This window comes from Eupeodes corollae, chromosome 1 (assembly GCF_945859685.1).
Source record: "Eupeodes corollae chromosome 1, idEupCoro1.1, whole genome shotgun sequence".
NCBI lineage: Eukaryota > Metazoa > Arthropoda > Insecta > Diptera > Syrphidae > Eupeodes > Eupeodes corollae.
Window position 1 is genome coordinate 175,965,509 of NC_079147.1, and position 14,557 is coordinate 175,980,065.

The 14,557-nt window shown below is 34.4% G+C and overlaps 3 protein-coding genes across 3 annotated transcripts; 2 read left to right on the forward strand and 1 right to left on the reverse strand.

Moving 5' to 3' along the window:
- The first annotated feature begins 1,750 nt into the window (after positions 1 to 1,750).
- Positions 1,751 to 14,516, forward strand: LOC129947320 (uncharacterized). The gene is made up of 8 exons (XM_056057843.1): positions 1,751 to 1,985; positions 2,056 to 3,066; positions 3,722 to 4,616; positions 4,675 to 4,813; positions 9,535 to 9,691; positions 12,052 to 12,303; positions 12,368 to 14,345; positions 14,401 to 14,516. The coding sequence occupies exons 1-8, from the start codon at positions 1,806 to 1,808 to the stop codon at positions 14,469 to 14,471; spliced, it is 4,683 nt and encodes a 1,560-aa protein (XP_055913818.1). The 5' UTR covers positions 1,751 to 1,805; the 3' UTR covers positions 14,472 to 14,516.
- On the forward strand, positions 3,134 to 4,876 carry LOC129938401 (uncharacterized). Its single transcript, XM_056045937.1, has 3 exons — positions 3,134 to 3,499; positions 3,596 to 4,616; positions 4,675 to 4,876. Exons 1-3 carry the CDS (start codon positions 3,344 to 3,346, stop codon positions 4,815 to 4,817), a joined length of 1,320 nt encoding a protein of 439 aa, XP_055901912.1. The 5' UTR covers positions 3,134 to 3,343; the 3' UTR covers positions 4,818 to 4,876.
- Positions 8,854 to 9,991, reverse strand: LOC129938402 (epidermal growth factor-like protein). The gene is made up of 3 exons (XM_056045938.1): positions 9,773 to 9,991; positions 9,162 to 9,713; positions 8,854 to 9,076 (listed from the first exon to the last, which is right to left on the reverse strand). The coding sequence occupies exons 1-3, from the start codon at positions 9,958 to 9,960 to the stop codon at positions 8,980 to 8,982; spliced, it is 837 nt and encodes a 278-aa protein (XP_055901913.1). The 5' UTR covers positions 9,961 to 9,991; the 3' UTR covers positions 8,854 to 8,979.
- Positions 14,517 to 14,557: the final 41 nt, after the last annotated feature.

A 14,557-nucleotide genomic window follows, 5' to 3' on the forward strand; every position in this document is an offset into this window, starting at 1 on the left:
GAATGAAATTAATTTGAGAGATATCAAGAACATCAATATTCACCAAATTTGAGTACTATTTCATGTTAACTTCCCATAGGAAGTTATTGTAATGGGTCCGATTTGTCAAATTGAAAATTTTGACATTTCTCGACGTTTCAAGGTCCCTAGAGTCGAAATAAAAGATTTTTAGAAAGATGTCTGTGCGTGCGTGTGTACGTACGTTCGTACGTCCGTACGTCAGTACGTTCGCGACGTTTTTTCGTCGTCCATAGCTCAAGAACCAGAAGAGATATCGACTTCAAATAAATTTTGTTATACAGATAATAAGGCAGAAAGATGCAGAAAGGGCTCTCAGGAAAATTGCGTGGGTGGTTTTTTTACCATAGCAGTTTGAAAAAAAGGTGAAAATTTTGGTTAACCCTGAATATCTTACGAACCAAAAACGCTAGAGACTTGAATTAAATTTTATATAATATATTGTAACGTGATATCAAAAAAATAAATATTCTTGAAAAAAATCCATTTAACTGTTTTTTTTTATAAATCAAAAAAACTGAAAAAAAAAAATTTTCACCTCCAAAGTTTTACGACTAAAATATGATTTCATCTCAAAACAATTTTGTGCAACGAAGAATAATGTTTTTGACATCTCATAAAATTAAGAGCAAAATCGAATTGACAGTTTTTTTTAATAAAAACTAAAAATTTAAAAAAAACATTACTCAAAGTTGGTAAAAATTGAATATTGATTCAAATATCTTTTCAAAAACTTGAAATTTAGGCTTCAAACTTATTTTATCTTATAAGAAATATTGTTTTTAACATTCTAAAAAATGTAAAGAAAAATCGAATTGACAGTTTTCTTACAAAAAATAAAAACCTAAAAAAATTCATAAAAGCTGGTAAAAATTGATTTTCGACTCAAATGTCTTTTCAAAAATTTAAGATATTGGCTTCAATTTACTTTTATCTTTCAAAAAATATTGTTGTCAACATTCTGAAAAATGTTAAGAAAAATCGATTTGACAGTTTTTTTTTTAAAAAAATTAAAACCTAAAAAAAAATTAATAAAAGTTGGTAAAAATTGATTTCAGACTGAAATATCGTTTCAAAAATTTGAGATAAAAGCTTCTTACTAATTTTTACTTGTAAGAAATATTGTTTTCAACATTAGGACAAATTTTGAGAAAAATCGAATTGATAGTTTTTTTACAAAAAATAAAAACCTAAACAAAAAATGTATAAAAGTTGGTAAAAACTGATTTTCGACTCAAATATCTTTTCAAAAATTGTAGGTATTGGCTTTAAACTACTTTTATCTTTTAAAAAATAATGTTGTTAACAATTTAGTAAAATTTTGAAAATAATAGAACTGACAGTTTTTGTATAAAAAATTAAAAACTTAAAAAAAAAAACAATTAACAAAAATTGGTAAAAATTGATTTTCGACTCAAATATCTTTTCAATAATTTAAAATATTTGCTTCAAACTAATTTTATCTTATAAAAAATAATATTTTCGACATCTGATAAAATTTTGAGAAAAATCGAATGGACAGTTTTTTTTACAAAAAATAAAACTCTAAAAAAAACAATACTAAAACTTAGTAAAAATTTACTTTCGACTCAAATAACTTTTCGCCTCCCTTATCTTGTAACTAAGTCCGCCCTGGTCTAGTTTCTGTACTGGATAAAACATTAAAGTTCTTATCACAATTGGATAACCAAGAAAATAAATCAAAACCTCAAACTATGGGTTTGCATTGTCCACTGTTTTACATCCATGTTTAGTCTTAACTCCTCAATTGAAAACGCAACAACAATATGTTGCTGCTTGCAGTTTTGAGTTTAGTTCCAGTTGTCCCCATCACGACCGCATTGCAAATCTCTTCCTGCGTTATATATGAAACCTACATAACTACTCAATACAGATTTACCCCATTGGAGTTCTCTGATTCATGGTTCAGTCATAGTTTACACGTTTCACCACGCAAAATAAGCAAAGTGAGAACTTTACATATAAATATTCCAAATAACTTTGATTTGATACTTTATATTCTAAAATGTTTTTAAGGTTGGCATTCGTTCTAAGCGTTTATACGGATGCTGTGACCTCGGCTATACATACGTTGGTTTTCCCAGCTATAGTTGCCGTCCAGTTTGTTATGGTGGATGTCAAATGGATGCTCATTGCACGGCACCAAGCCAATGCACCTGTGATCATGGCTACTACAAGGATCCCGATAGTGGTCATTGTCTATCCAATGAAACCTTATCTTCCGGAAAACTTCTTGAAACATCAACAACAGGAGCTGTCTTAACTGGGACGACAAGTACCACGAAAATTCCTTGCAACGGATCCTGCCCACTTAATGAAATTTGTTCTCAGCCAAATGATATTTGCATTTGCGCAAATGGCTTCCAACGTGCGACTGACACTTCAAATTCGACCTGTGTCCCTAAATGTGATGATGAATGTCAAAACGCAGACTGCACAGCACCAAACACCTGCACCTGTTGGCCGCATTACGAAAAAACCAATGACAGCTCAACTTGTCATCTAAAGTGCACCGAAATATCATGTACGTTTGGGGAATGCAATGAAAATGGTGTCTGCATTTGTGCTGAGGGTTTTTACAACAACGGAACTAATTGCCTCTGGGCAGGCGATGACATCTTCTCTGAACCTGATTATTGTAAATGTTGGTCCCGATTCATATGGCAGAAAAATCTGACAGAAAGTCGCTGTTTGAATTCGTGCGAAGATGATGACATATCTTCCGATTGTATACCTTTTAAGGAATGTGAGTTTTACGAGGGGTACACAATCTGTCATGCACAAATGTACAAATGCAACGATTTGTCATCGGATTCTTCGAGCACAACGATTCCCGAGATAGCAGAAGAAGTCAAAGCTGATATCGCTAGTTCAAAGACGTCTACGGTAGTGATTCTTTCAATACTGGGATTAACTTCACTCTTGTTAGTTGTGGTTGCAAGTTTATGGACGTGGAATAATCGACGTAACTGGCTTAATCGACTTTGGAATTACAACCCCATGGACAATATTCAGGAAAATGAACAAGTTTAAAAGTGTTATTTTCCTTGTTTTTATCAGCTTTTTATTTTATCTATAATAAAAAAAAATGCCAGAACGGTTTTTTTTCTGACTAAGAGGGTTGAGATATCTTTTATCATAATAAGCTGGGATTTTCTTTGTTCATAAATGCATTTGCGGTCATTTGAGAGTAATAATATTTCAGATAGTTGAGCCTTAGGATAAAGTTCTATAATTAATTTAAAAGGGGGAATATGAATTCAGTTTGTTTGAGTTCGTTAGTTAGGTTGGGATAACATTTAAAATGGCAGCAGACTTATTTTGGGTAATCCTTCTATCGATGATGATTTCTTTGAGTATTGCGTCAAATTATCGCAATGAACGCATATGTACCAAACAGATTTTGAATAAGTTTTACATTCATAGATTTGATAAGAATATTCAAAGAGTCGTTTCAGACGTAAGTTTTTGTTTGGTGGAAAATATCTGGATATACGAGTACAGTTTTTATGATTTTTCCATAACTTATCTCTGTCGCTCTCTCTTTTTCTTTTAGGAGAAAATAAGAAAAAAAATTGTTTTTGTTTGCTGTGATGGATATCGTGAAAGGAGTCGCATTAAGGAACTGCCGAATTGTGAACCCGTTTGCAAGCAATCATGTGGTTATGGCTATTGTTATAAGCCTAATTCTTGCGCTTGTTATTATGGTTATGAAATTTCGGACCTTGATGGAACTTGTAAGCGAATTGTGGTTGAAACGAAAACTGTTTTCCCCACTGTGGAGGTTGCAACATTCAAAGTTGAGCCTACAACTTGGCAACATATTTTCGAAAAGTCGACTCATCTGAAAGACGTTTTTGATTCGAATAAAAAAGCTGTTTCTGAGGTAACAAGTGAGAAAAATACAAAGTTTGATGTACCCACAATGGGACAGATTAACTTTCCAAGAGTTAAGTTTGTCACATATTCGGATTTTGGTTTAGGAACCATTCATCCAACAAGCAATCCTCGCCCTAACTTGAAGATTGAATCCTCAACAAATCAGATTGATTTTGAATCCTCTTTGGAAACTGGCACTGATTTTTCGAGGGTGAAATTTATTCCACATAGAGAATCCCTTCCCAATAACATCAAATCCAGGCAAACTAATAACTTTGAAGTACAATCGTATGTGTCTGCAAATTGTTCTTATGGCATTTGTATTTGCCAAATGGGATATCAATTAATTGATAACAAATTTTGCACTCAATGTCGAATTGGAAACCAGTGTCAATGTCCAGCAGGATACGCCTATGATTCATTTCGTTGTAAGCCATTGTGTAATGGTGTGTTTGATGGCTGTATTCAAGGAACTTGCGTTGAACATGATGAATGTAGCTGTTTCAATGGCACAGAAAAGTTTACCGATGATAAATTTCGTTGTTATGTCAAAGAGACAAGCAAATTAGACCAAAGAAAAATTGATACAAAATGGTATCTTTTGGTGTTATTGATTCCAGTAATTATTGTTATAATAAGCTTTTATTTTGTCATCAAACGTTCGAGATCTGCCAAATCGAATCGTTTAAAAGCTCAAAGTAAGTACGCATTATAATTGCATAAACACTTACAATATGGGTATTTTTTCCTTTGTAGGGCATCAATTCCAGGAAATTCGATATTTTCACACAAATAATAATTTCTGTGTTCAAAAAATGTGTAACACGGCAGTGGACGGATCAGGCCTTGATGGACCTACAAATCAGCTTAATGAGAATATACTAATTGTTAAAGTGTAAAAATAAATGTTAAGGACAAATATAAGAAACATTAATATTTACTATAGTTTTGAAAAGCATTGAATCATAGTTTTTTTTAAAAATACAAAATTTATCCGAAAAGGTTTACAAACGTAGTTAATTTTTGTAAACGCCAAGATTCAATGTAATTAAGTGCTTTGGAGAAAACGGAATCGATTAAGAACATAAAATCATTAACTAACCATTAAAGTTAAATCACGTCGATCGTATTTAACATTTAAATGGATTTAAAACTAAGCTCGAAATATTTAAAAAAAAGCAATATATAGAAATCCATGGATACAATCTCGAAATTCAAAATCCCGAAAATACAAAATTCCGAAAGTATTAAGTCCCAAACATATAAATTAATTAAAACACATAATCTCGAAATTCCAAAGTCCTAAATTTAAAGACACTGAAGTCAGCACTTCAGAATTCAACAACCGAATTGTCAAAGTGGAACCCTCACATTGTAAAATGAAAACAGACATTCTTTCTCTTTACTCCATCATTTTTTAAAAATCTTACTTCAATTTACAAAAACTGTGATTCATCGCTTGTTGCTAAAACTTTTGACTTATAAAAAGTAATTAGACATGATTTGAACAATTTTATTAAAACAACTGATTGCATAATTAGTATTAAGAAAACAGTTGAAATTTAGTTTTGGATCACGCCTTCACTTCTCAGAGTCAAACTGTTTTTATTATTACGGTGACATTAGTTTTTAAAAGTAAATAAAAAAGTGCTGAATACTAGTTTTTATTTTTGTTTTAGTCTTTGTTTAAATGTTTGTTTTATTTTAAGAGTTTATACTGACGACGTGCGTCGTACAGTTTTTCAAATTTTGAAATAAAAACAGTTAAAAACAGGAGAAGATAAATACTAAATACCAATCTATACTAGGTTTTAATATTTGTTAAATAAATAACTTGGATATATATTCAAATATCATTTTAAATATAAAATACATTTTGTTAATTTATTTCAACTTTTTTCTTCATTCAGAGATGAAATAAAGTTGAGAACTTTTTGTTAACCTTTAGATTTAGATTTTTTTCACATTCTTGATTCAATATTGTCATTATAAGATTTGTTCAACTTCCAAGAAATGAGAAAATCAATTACTTATCTTTAGATCTTGTATCTGTTTTTGCATTTATTAAAACACTTTGTGATCAACGTCCCAAGAAGAGACTAGTTTAGGAGAATTTCCCACCTTTCGTTACCAGAAAGAAGAAGAAGGCAGTTATTGCTTTCACGTTTTGGACGCTATAAATGGGAGGACTAATAATTTGTTAACAGATTTCGATTTTTAAGGTCTACTACATCATTATTGCTCTTTGCCTCGCAAAAAAGATACGTAAATCTAAGGTCTTGGCCACTCATCGACGTATCTGAGCGAAAGGCCATTTACTGATTAGTTGGGAAAATGCTTTGAAAACCTTTGAACAGCTAAAGTTAAGCTCAGCAATCGATTTAACAGATTTAATTGCATAGCGACTTCAAATATCTTTCAGTCGCTCAGGGTTTATGAAGCCGCTTTCATACGATTTCATGTGTTTAAATTTCTTGCATCGCTCAGTGATTCGAAAATCGTAGTTCATTGCGTGGCCGAAGCCTAACACACACATTTATATTCACAGCATCATTTTACGTTTCTTGAAGATCACAAGCAGAATTTTTATTTCGTTTAACGAACGAATTTGCCGTATTATGGAGAAGTCATGTATTAAAAGAGAATCATACTCGTAGTTTGTCTTTGTCTTTGAAAACGAGGCTAAAATAACTTTTTGGTGAACTGTGAGAGTTACAGGGCTTTGTTAAGTTACTTTTCTTTTGCAAATAAAATCGAACACATGGATTTGGAAAACCTGTAGTTAATGCTGGATGGCGCGCCATACCACAATCGATATCAGTCATCTGTGCGAAGTCAAGTGACCATTCAGAGCTCCATTGGACTATTTTGTAGGGAAACGTGTGTAGAAGCGATGTTATGCCAACCATCCCGGAAAAATTCTAAGGCTATTTAATCAGGTGTCGTGATAGTTAGTGGTTAGGACTATCATACCAGGGGTCTCGGGATCAATCCCTGTTTTTGCCACTTTCAGCTTTTGTTAGGTACTCTATCTCTTACGAGGGATTAAAAAATCCCCCAAGAGTTATTCTTGTCACGAAAATTTATTTTCCATACTAGCCGTTTGGATTTGGCAGCACAAGTCTCCAACCCTAAAATTACTCGCACACAGAAATGGTTCGGATTTAAAAGTCAATAAGCTTTGATTCTCTACGTTTTGTTTTTTTATTTACATCAATCATGCAAACGATTCTTAAGACCTTCAACAAGGTCTTGTAACCCTTCGAACGGGGTTGCCTATGGTTAGTTCTTTGTTTAATTTGAAAGCAATACTTTTTGAAAACACATGTGAAATGATTTGTTTTTGAATTTGAAATATAATATAATATATATTTCAATTTTTTAACTAAACTGATCACATTTGTCGCAGAGGATATTTTAAAATGTTGAAGGAAAATTATACCCAACTTGAGTTTGTCGAATATTTTCTTTTCCAATTCATGAGACACACCCTTCTGGTTGTTCCCTTAGCTGTACAATTAGAAAATGGACAAAGAGTGTATTTTACAGCACAAAACGCAGTAAAAATCTGCTCAGCCAGATGTATATTCCACCGATGCCATTAGTTAAATTTATTCAAGCAATAAATATTTTTATTTTCGACTTCTAATAGTCAATGTGCGTGGCTCAACATCATTCCAACATTTACGAACTGTTGATAGTGAATTGTGTGGATCCTAGAGAAGCTAGTAAGCGTTTGCAATTGCTAGAAAATGAAACTCATTGGGATCAAACTCTCAATGATGCTGTAATATTATCACACGCTCATTAAATACTAACATTATTTTCGATAATCATATCTACATGCTTCCAATTAAACCCAATTGATTTGTGGATCAAGTACAAAGATTATATGTATTAGGAAATTTTGGTATCAAGTACGTTATAGAATGGGAAATCCAAATATACAAATCAGTGGAAAATTTTACAATGAAGCATTGATTTCAATTGAGAATATGTGCTTGATGACGTGAAACAAACTATTAATTCTATAAGGCACGACTGCGCATATTGATTTTAACCAGGAGTTGCATTAAGAAACACTTTATGATCTTAACACTTTGAAAGAATTAATTCAAACAAATCTTCCACTGTTGAATGAACAACAGAAGTATGGACTTGATACTCTTATGAAAGTAACAAATGATGAAACTGGAGGAATTCACTCCTTAGATGCACCTGGTGGTTGAAAAAACTTTTTTGATTTCATTAATAGTAGCAACAATTCGCTCACAACTTTGCTTAAGGGTGGTTAAACAGCCCATTCAGCACTAAAATTACCATTAAACATGCAAAGCAATAAAACTCCAACAACAACAACATTTCAAAGAACTCTGCAATGGCAATTGATTGTTTGGGATGAATGTACGATGGCACATAAAAAAACCTTTGAAGGACAGAACCTTAATAGACCTATGAAGCAATAATAACAGATTTGATGGTGAAATGATTTTATAAGCAGGCGACTTTCGTCAAACATTGCCAGTGATTCCAAGATCAACATAAGCTGATAAAATCAATGGATGTCTAAAGTGCTCCAATTTGTGGAAACATGTCAAAGTACTTCATTTTAGCAAGAATGTGCGTGTCGAGTTGCAAAACGACCAATCTGGAAACATATTCTCTTAACAACTCATTGACATTGGTGATGGCAAATTTCCTATAGACATTTTGACTGGCTACATTAAGTTTTTGTCAGTTACGCAATCAAAAGATGAACTTATTCAGAAGGTTTCAATTGGATTTTAAGACTCGCTGGATTTGCCATGACTGCCACCTCACAGTCTTCAATTAAAGGTTAGATCAATAGCAGGAACAAACCAATCTGCAGATTACAAATCTTTATGACAGGAAGAAATCTGTCGGGTCCGCTTGTATTAAAATAAAATTATTAAATATTAAAATATTTCAATTATTTTTCATATTATATTGACTCTTATTTTAACACAAAGAATATAGACTAACTTAAACTCTAAAATTTGTACAAACTAAACAAAACTGTATTAATAACTTAAACCGTCTCTAAGTCGGTATACAAGTTAACGTTTTCTCGTGGTACTTAAATCCCGAATAGCAAATACATCTGTGTTTTGAAAAACATATTCCGTTGTCACATTTCCTGTACAGCAATAAAAACAAATAAATAGATTAGAAATCACTGAAAAAATACTACGCTCTTTCAAGAACAAATTAAGAAAACTCACTGATAACAATCTGCTTGACAAACACCATCTTTGAGATTAAAATCCTCATGACAACTACATTTGTTAGGCTCGACACACTCGCCTCCCAATCCACAGTCAGGTTCGCAAACAGGAGTGCAACCGTTTTCTCTCAATGTGTATCCTGTGCTGCAACCGCAATTCTCGGGTTCCGTGCAGTTCTGCATCCATCCGTTGCATCCTTCAGAGCATATGGGTCGACAGAATTTTTTAGTCTCATCTAACTTATAGCCCTGGTGGCATTTACAAGTACCATCGAGGTAGCACTGTCCGTTGAGGCAGCTAATCGGACATGTAAACACACAGTCGCCATTGTCATTCTTCACAAAACCGTTATAACACTCACATTCCCCAGGTGCGACACAATATCCATTCAAACAATTATCGCAAATAGGCTCGCAAGCTATTTCATCCGAAACACTATTCACCACATGAGGCTGGTAGCCTTCGCAACATGTTTCTACAAATGCCATATGCATGGAGGAACCGGATCGGATGAACTTCGCATGAGGGTAAGCCTTTAAGGCTACATTCCTTAAATTTAAACAGTTAACAATTTTTGACATTTACACGATCGATTTTTCTATACTCACGGGATTTCTTTGTAACATTTGTTATTTAAATTCTCTTCTTCTGGAGGAGGAGCGATGGTGGTAGTTGGATATGATTGATGCTGATGCCTTCCTCGTTTATGCGGTTCCGCCAAAGTTGCATGACTTTCCATGAAGGCCAGAGCCAAGACTATTGACAATAATTCTACAAACTTCCAATCGATGTACATACTTGCCAGAGACTGGCTCTATTTTAAAGCTAAACAATATACATTATAAGAGTTTTTTCTTATCAAAATTTGTATACGGACAAAATTAAAAATACATTTTCTCTTCGAGAGAATTCTTGATTGTGTTTTTTTTTGCAAAGCTTAGCGATAAGCCCCCAAGCTTATCATTTTCATATTTTTACACGACCGCAATTCTACATTTTTAAGCTACGCACATGACACAATACAAGACGAGTTGTTATCAAAAGTTTGTTTGTTTTTGATTTGTGTAAAGTTGAAGGTCAAAACAGAAAAAAAAAAATAATCAAGGACATAATGAATCTATTGAAGACCTACGAACGGTTTTTGTTTATGTATGTAATTGTATCTTTTCAGGAAGGAACAAAATGGTCATAATGTAGGTTAATGGAGGAAAATTAAATTAAATTCTTGATAGAAATATTGACGCTGGGTGGCGCCCCGTTAAATATTAGAAGATAAAATGCTGAAGCAGGGTCTTCAGTTCGCTATTGGTGGTAGAGGGCGCCAACATTCACTCTTCAATAAAACACATTATTGCAAACTCCAAATGATGTACACAATTTCACCATAAGATTGGTCATAGAGAAAAGAAGCCATCAATTGATGGAAATTGGATTAAATTTCATCGTAGAAACATAAAAACGCACTTAAATATTTTAAATTAATCGAGACTGCGTTTCGTTTTTTAATTAATGTGATTTCATGCGTTGAATTTGAATGTTATTAATTATTTATGGACGTTCAATACGTTCAATTGTCCATAAAATAAAAGTTGGTGTACCCCAGGGCTCTGTTTTGTCTCTGACGCTTCAAGTGCTGATTCACTAAATTGTTTCTCTGACGAAACATTTGATATTCGTTTTCAGACTCAAATGATGAATTGCAACGGTGCAATATAATAAAAACTCATTAAATTCCGACCTAAACAGCGTTGAACAATGGGGAATAAAAAATCACTAAAAATCTCTTGTGGAACGATCATACAAGCGATGTCACCAAAAATTCCAGAAGATGTTTGGGTTTAAAGGGAATGCAAGAAGGTTTTCTCCCCCTCTGATCCAGCTGTTATCTACAATACTCATACGTCCAAAGTTTAATAATAACTCCTAACTCTGGGCTGGTGCTTAAGCCTCTAGGACACTATTGAACGTAGATCATTTAAATTGAATGGTGATAATATCATCATACGTTAATTTGCGTGGCTTGGATATCATCGAAAGGTTTCTTGTCTAACATTTTTTACCGTGCACGAAAACGAATGTGCACCGGCATGTCCTTTTAAACTCTCTCTCCCTTTCAGATCAGGTCATCATCGCTAGCGTCAACTACGAGTGTTATTGCTTCTTCTTCTTTGGGCCTGAATTGGGGGATATAAATTTACCGAGACCTGCCACACCGCTAACATTACACACAAAATTGTACCCGAGCTCGAAGCCAACTTCTTTTGTAATCATGCGTCCAGATCACAGAGCTCGTACTATTTGACGTCAGTTGTTAGAAATTTGTTTGAGGGTTTTTTAATTTACAGGTTTATATGAATTCGCAAAAAATGGTCGCACAGCCACGCCAAAAACAACACAACTCGGACCATAATTCAAATTTAGCAAGCTATATGCGTCAGAATACTGGGATGGAGATGAAAAAGCATTGAAGAACTATTTTATTTTTGATACATAACGAAATCAATAATGCCCCTTCAACAAATACAAAATTTTAATATCCTTTTGTTTCATTTACAGATAGGAACTGCTTTATAAGACACGCTTTACATTTAAGCTTGAATGGATGTCACTAAACGTCAAAAAACTTTAACGATGCACTTAACGTTACTTATGGACAAATACAGCACTGTTTTTTTGAGCAAGCATTGCGAATAAAATAAACCAATCTAAATTAGCATACTAGTCATCATTCTGCGCTCTGGATATATCTTCAAGATATCCCACGGTTTACTTTACTTGTATGGAAAACCTCAGTAAGAATTTTTTTGATAAGCTACAATCTACACCGGAAAATTATACTAAACCACTCCAAACCCCCAAAGACGGCTATTAGAAAACAGTATGTTAGAGAATTAAGCTAGATTTTTTAGTTAAAAAACTGAGCTCGAAGATGAAAGTTCTCTGGAAAATTCTTTTGTTTTTTGTATTTCAAACTATGACAACTACTACTCACGGCTTAAAGCCATATTGTGAGGAAACAGAGCTATACACTGTTCAGGAGTCTTATTATCGATTCCAAGATCGACGCGTATCTCAAAAAGGCTATTTTCCATGGCAAACAACGTATCGGTGGATAGTGCAAAAAGTTCCTGCAATTCAAGTATATCATACATATTAGATTTTGAATGGATGCTTTATGTTTAATTATTTTGTAATTTATATAGATAGTACGGAAAACTCGTACAAGAACGAAATGTTGTCCTGGTTTCTCAATGACTGATCAATCAAAGTGTGTTCCGTACTGCTCTGTTAAATGTATCAACGCAAAGTGTACTGAACCGGGCGTTTGCACCTGTAATAAAGGATTCCAAAAGATTCTTTTCAATCCAAACTCCTGTGAACCAATTTGCGACGGAGGCTGCGGACAGGGGACGTGTATTGCTCCCGGGAAGTGCGACTGCTTCAGAGGCTATCAAATTGCCGAAAATAATAGGTGCTCGCCTATTTGTGATAGTGGTTGCAAGTTTGGCAAGTGTATTGCACCCAACAAATGTGAATGTGAGACAGGATACATTTTAAACGCCCTTACCAACACCTGTGAACCTATTTGCATTGGAGGATGTCTGAATGGGCATTGTTCGACTCCAGGAGAGTGCGTATGCTCACAGGGTTTTGAAAAGGATGGTCTTAATAACTGTTCGCCAGTCTGTGAGGACAAGTGTGTCAATGGGGAGTGTGTTGCACCAAATAAGTGCCTTTGTGATAAGGGCTATAGAATTAATGCTGAAGGGCATTGCGACCCCGTTTGCGAAAATGGTTGTGAGAGTGGAGTCTGCACAGCTCCGGATGAATGTTCATGTAATGAGGGATTTGTTTTGAACGGAAAAAACCACTGCAGTCCGATATGTGATGGCGGTTGCATTAATGGTAAATGCATAGTCCCAAATGAATGCGCATGCGATTTAGGCTATGAGCTTAAGAACCAAATTTTGTGTGAACCTGTTTGTGAAAATGGCTGTCAAAATGGTATTTGTGTGGCTCCAAACATATGTAACTGCTCAGTAGGGCACACTTCTGACACAAACAACAATTGTGTACCAGTTTGTGCAAATGGGTGTCCGTTTGGCAAATGCATTGCTCCAAATGTTTGCGAGTGTCAACCTGGATACACACTGAGCACTAATGGATCTGGGTGCGAGCCCAAATGCTCCGAGGGTTGTTCGAATGGCTTTTGTTATCGTCCTGAAATGTGTGTTTGCAATCAGGGTTTTCTAATGGGCCCGGATAATAAGTGCGATCCAGTTTGCAGTGATGGATGTCTAAATGGTGTATGTTCTGAGCCAGAAATTTGTCGATGCCTTGATGGGTTTCAAATGCCAGCTGACTCGATTAACAAATGTGAACCGATTTGTGAGCCCAAATGCCAGAATTCAGATTGCGTAGGGCCAGGATTGTGCTTGTGTAGGCAAGGCTACACGCCATTCAATTCTTCGGCATGTCTGCCTCATTGTGAAAAGTCCTGCTTGAATGGTTATTGTGCTTCGCCAAATAATTGCTCTTGTATGGAGGGCTACGAAGCACATGATTATGAACCCAATGTTTGTACACCAGTATGCGAGAATTGTAATTATGGTGATTGTATTTCACCGGGACAATGTCTTTGTTGGCCAGGCTATGAAATGGATCAGAATTCTGCGACATGCATTTTGCCCATCAGTAGTACTTCCATCATAAGCACAGAGTTTACTTCGAAAAAAGAATATGAAACTACATCATCATCGTTTTCAACGTCTGAAATGGTAACAGCTTCTGCTGTCACCATTAGTTCATCAGTTTTCGAAGAAATATCAACACATTTAAGTACTGCTACTGCAAAAATGTCCACAGAAAATAGTTTCGAAGAAAGAATCTTTGATCTTTGCAATTGTTGGTCATTAATAAATTCAAATAAAACTAACTGTTTGACTGAGGCAGACATCGAGAGAGATGGATGCCACATTGAAAAGGTTGTCTTGAAGCTAAATTGTAATGGGACTGAATACCTATGCAGTAGAGTTCTGGGAAACACTTCTCTAGTTGTTCGAAATGAGGATTGGTGGCATTGGATTCCGGTTACGGCCATTTTGATAGTGACACTAACAGGAATAGGTCTTTTTATACGAAAATATTGGTTGCCAGGAAATTCCGAAACAAATGAAGAAGGTGCAAACAATTATATTTTTTTAATAATTCACCAATTAATCTATTTTGCTTTCAGGGAATCAAGAATTCTCGGTACAATATGTTAGCAACGGTATGTATAATGAATCTAAGAAGGAGTTGGACTAAGATTTTATGACAGAAAATAAATTTGATTCACTTGAAAGAAAAGTAGTTTTGTCTTAAATTATTTCACTTTTACTTTAGCGATGACT

Excerpts from the sequence above, each read along its gene's own strand:
- LOC129947320 (XM_056057843.1), top strand. The coding sequence starts at position 1,806 with ATGTTGCTGCTTGCAGTTTTGAGTTTAGTTCCAGTTGTCCCCATCACG. Across the intron at positions 1,986-2,055 it reads CACCACGCAAAATAAGCAAA|GTTGGCATTCGTTCTAAGCG; the intron begins GTGAGAACTTTA and ends AATGTTTTTAAG. Across the intron at positions 14,346-14,400 it reads TTCCGAAACAAATGAAGAAG|GGAATCAAGAATTCTCGGTA; the intron begins GTGCAAACAATT and ends TTTTGCTTTCAG.
- LOC129938402 (XM_056045938.1), bottom strand. The coding sequence starts at position 9,960 with ATGTACATCGATTGGAAGTTTGTAGAATTATTGTCAATAGTCTTGGCT. Across the intron at positions 9,714-9,772 it reads AAATGTTACAAAGAAATCCC|GAATGTAGCCTTAAAGGCTT; the intron begins GTGAGTATAGAA and ends TTTAAATTTAAG. Across the intron at positions 9,077-9,161 it reads TGTCAAGCAGATTGTTATCA|GAAATGTGACAACGGAATAT; the intron begins GTGAGTTTTCTT and ends ATTGCTGTACAG.
- LOC129938401 (XM_056045937.1), top strand. The coding sequence starts at position 3,344 with ATGGCAGCAGACTTATTTTGGGTAATCCTTCTATCGATGATGATTTCT. Across the intron at positions 3,500-3,595 it reads TTCAAAGAGTCGTTTCAGAC|GAGAAAATAAGAAAAAAAAT; the intron begins GTAAGTTTTTGT and ends TTTTTCTTTTAG. Across the intron at positions 4,617-4,674 it reads GAATCGTTTAAAAGCTCAAA|GGCATCAATTCCAGGAAATT; the intron begins GTAAGTACGCAT and ends TTTCCTTTGTAG.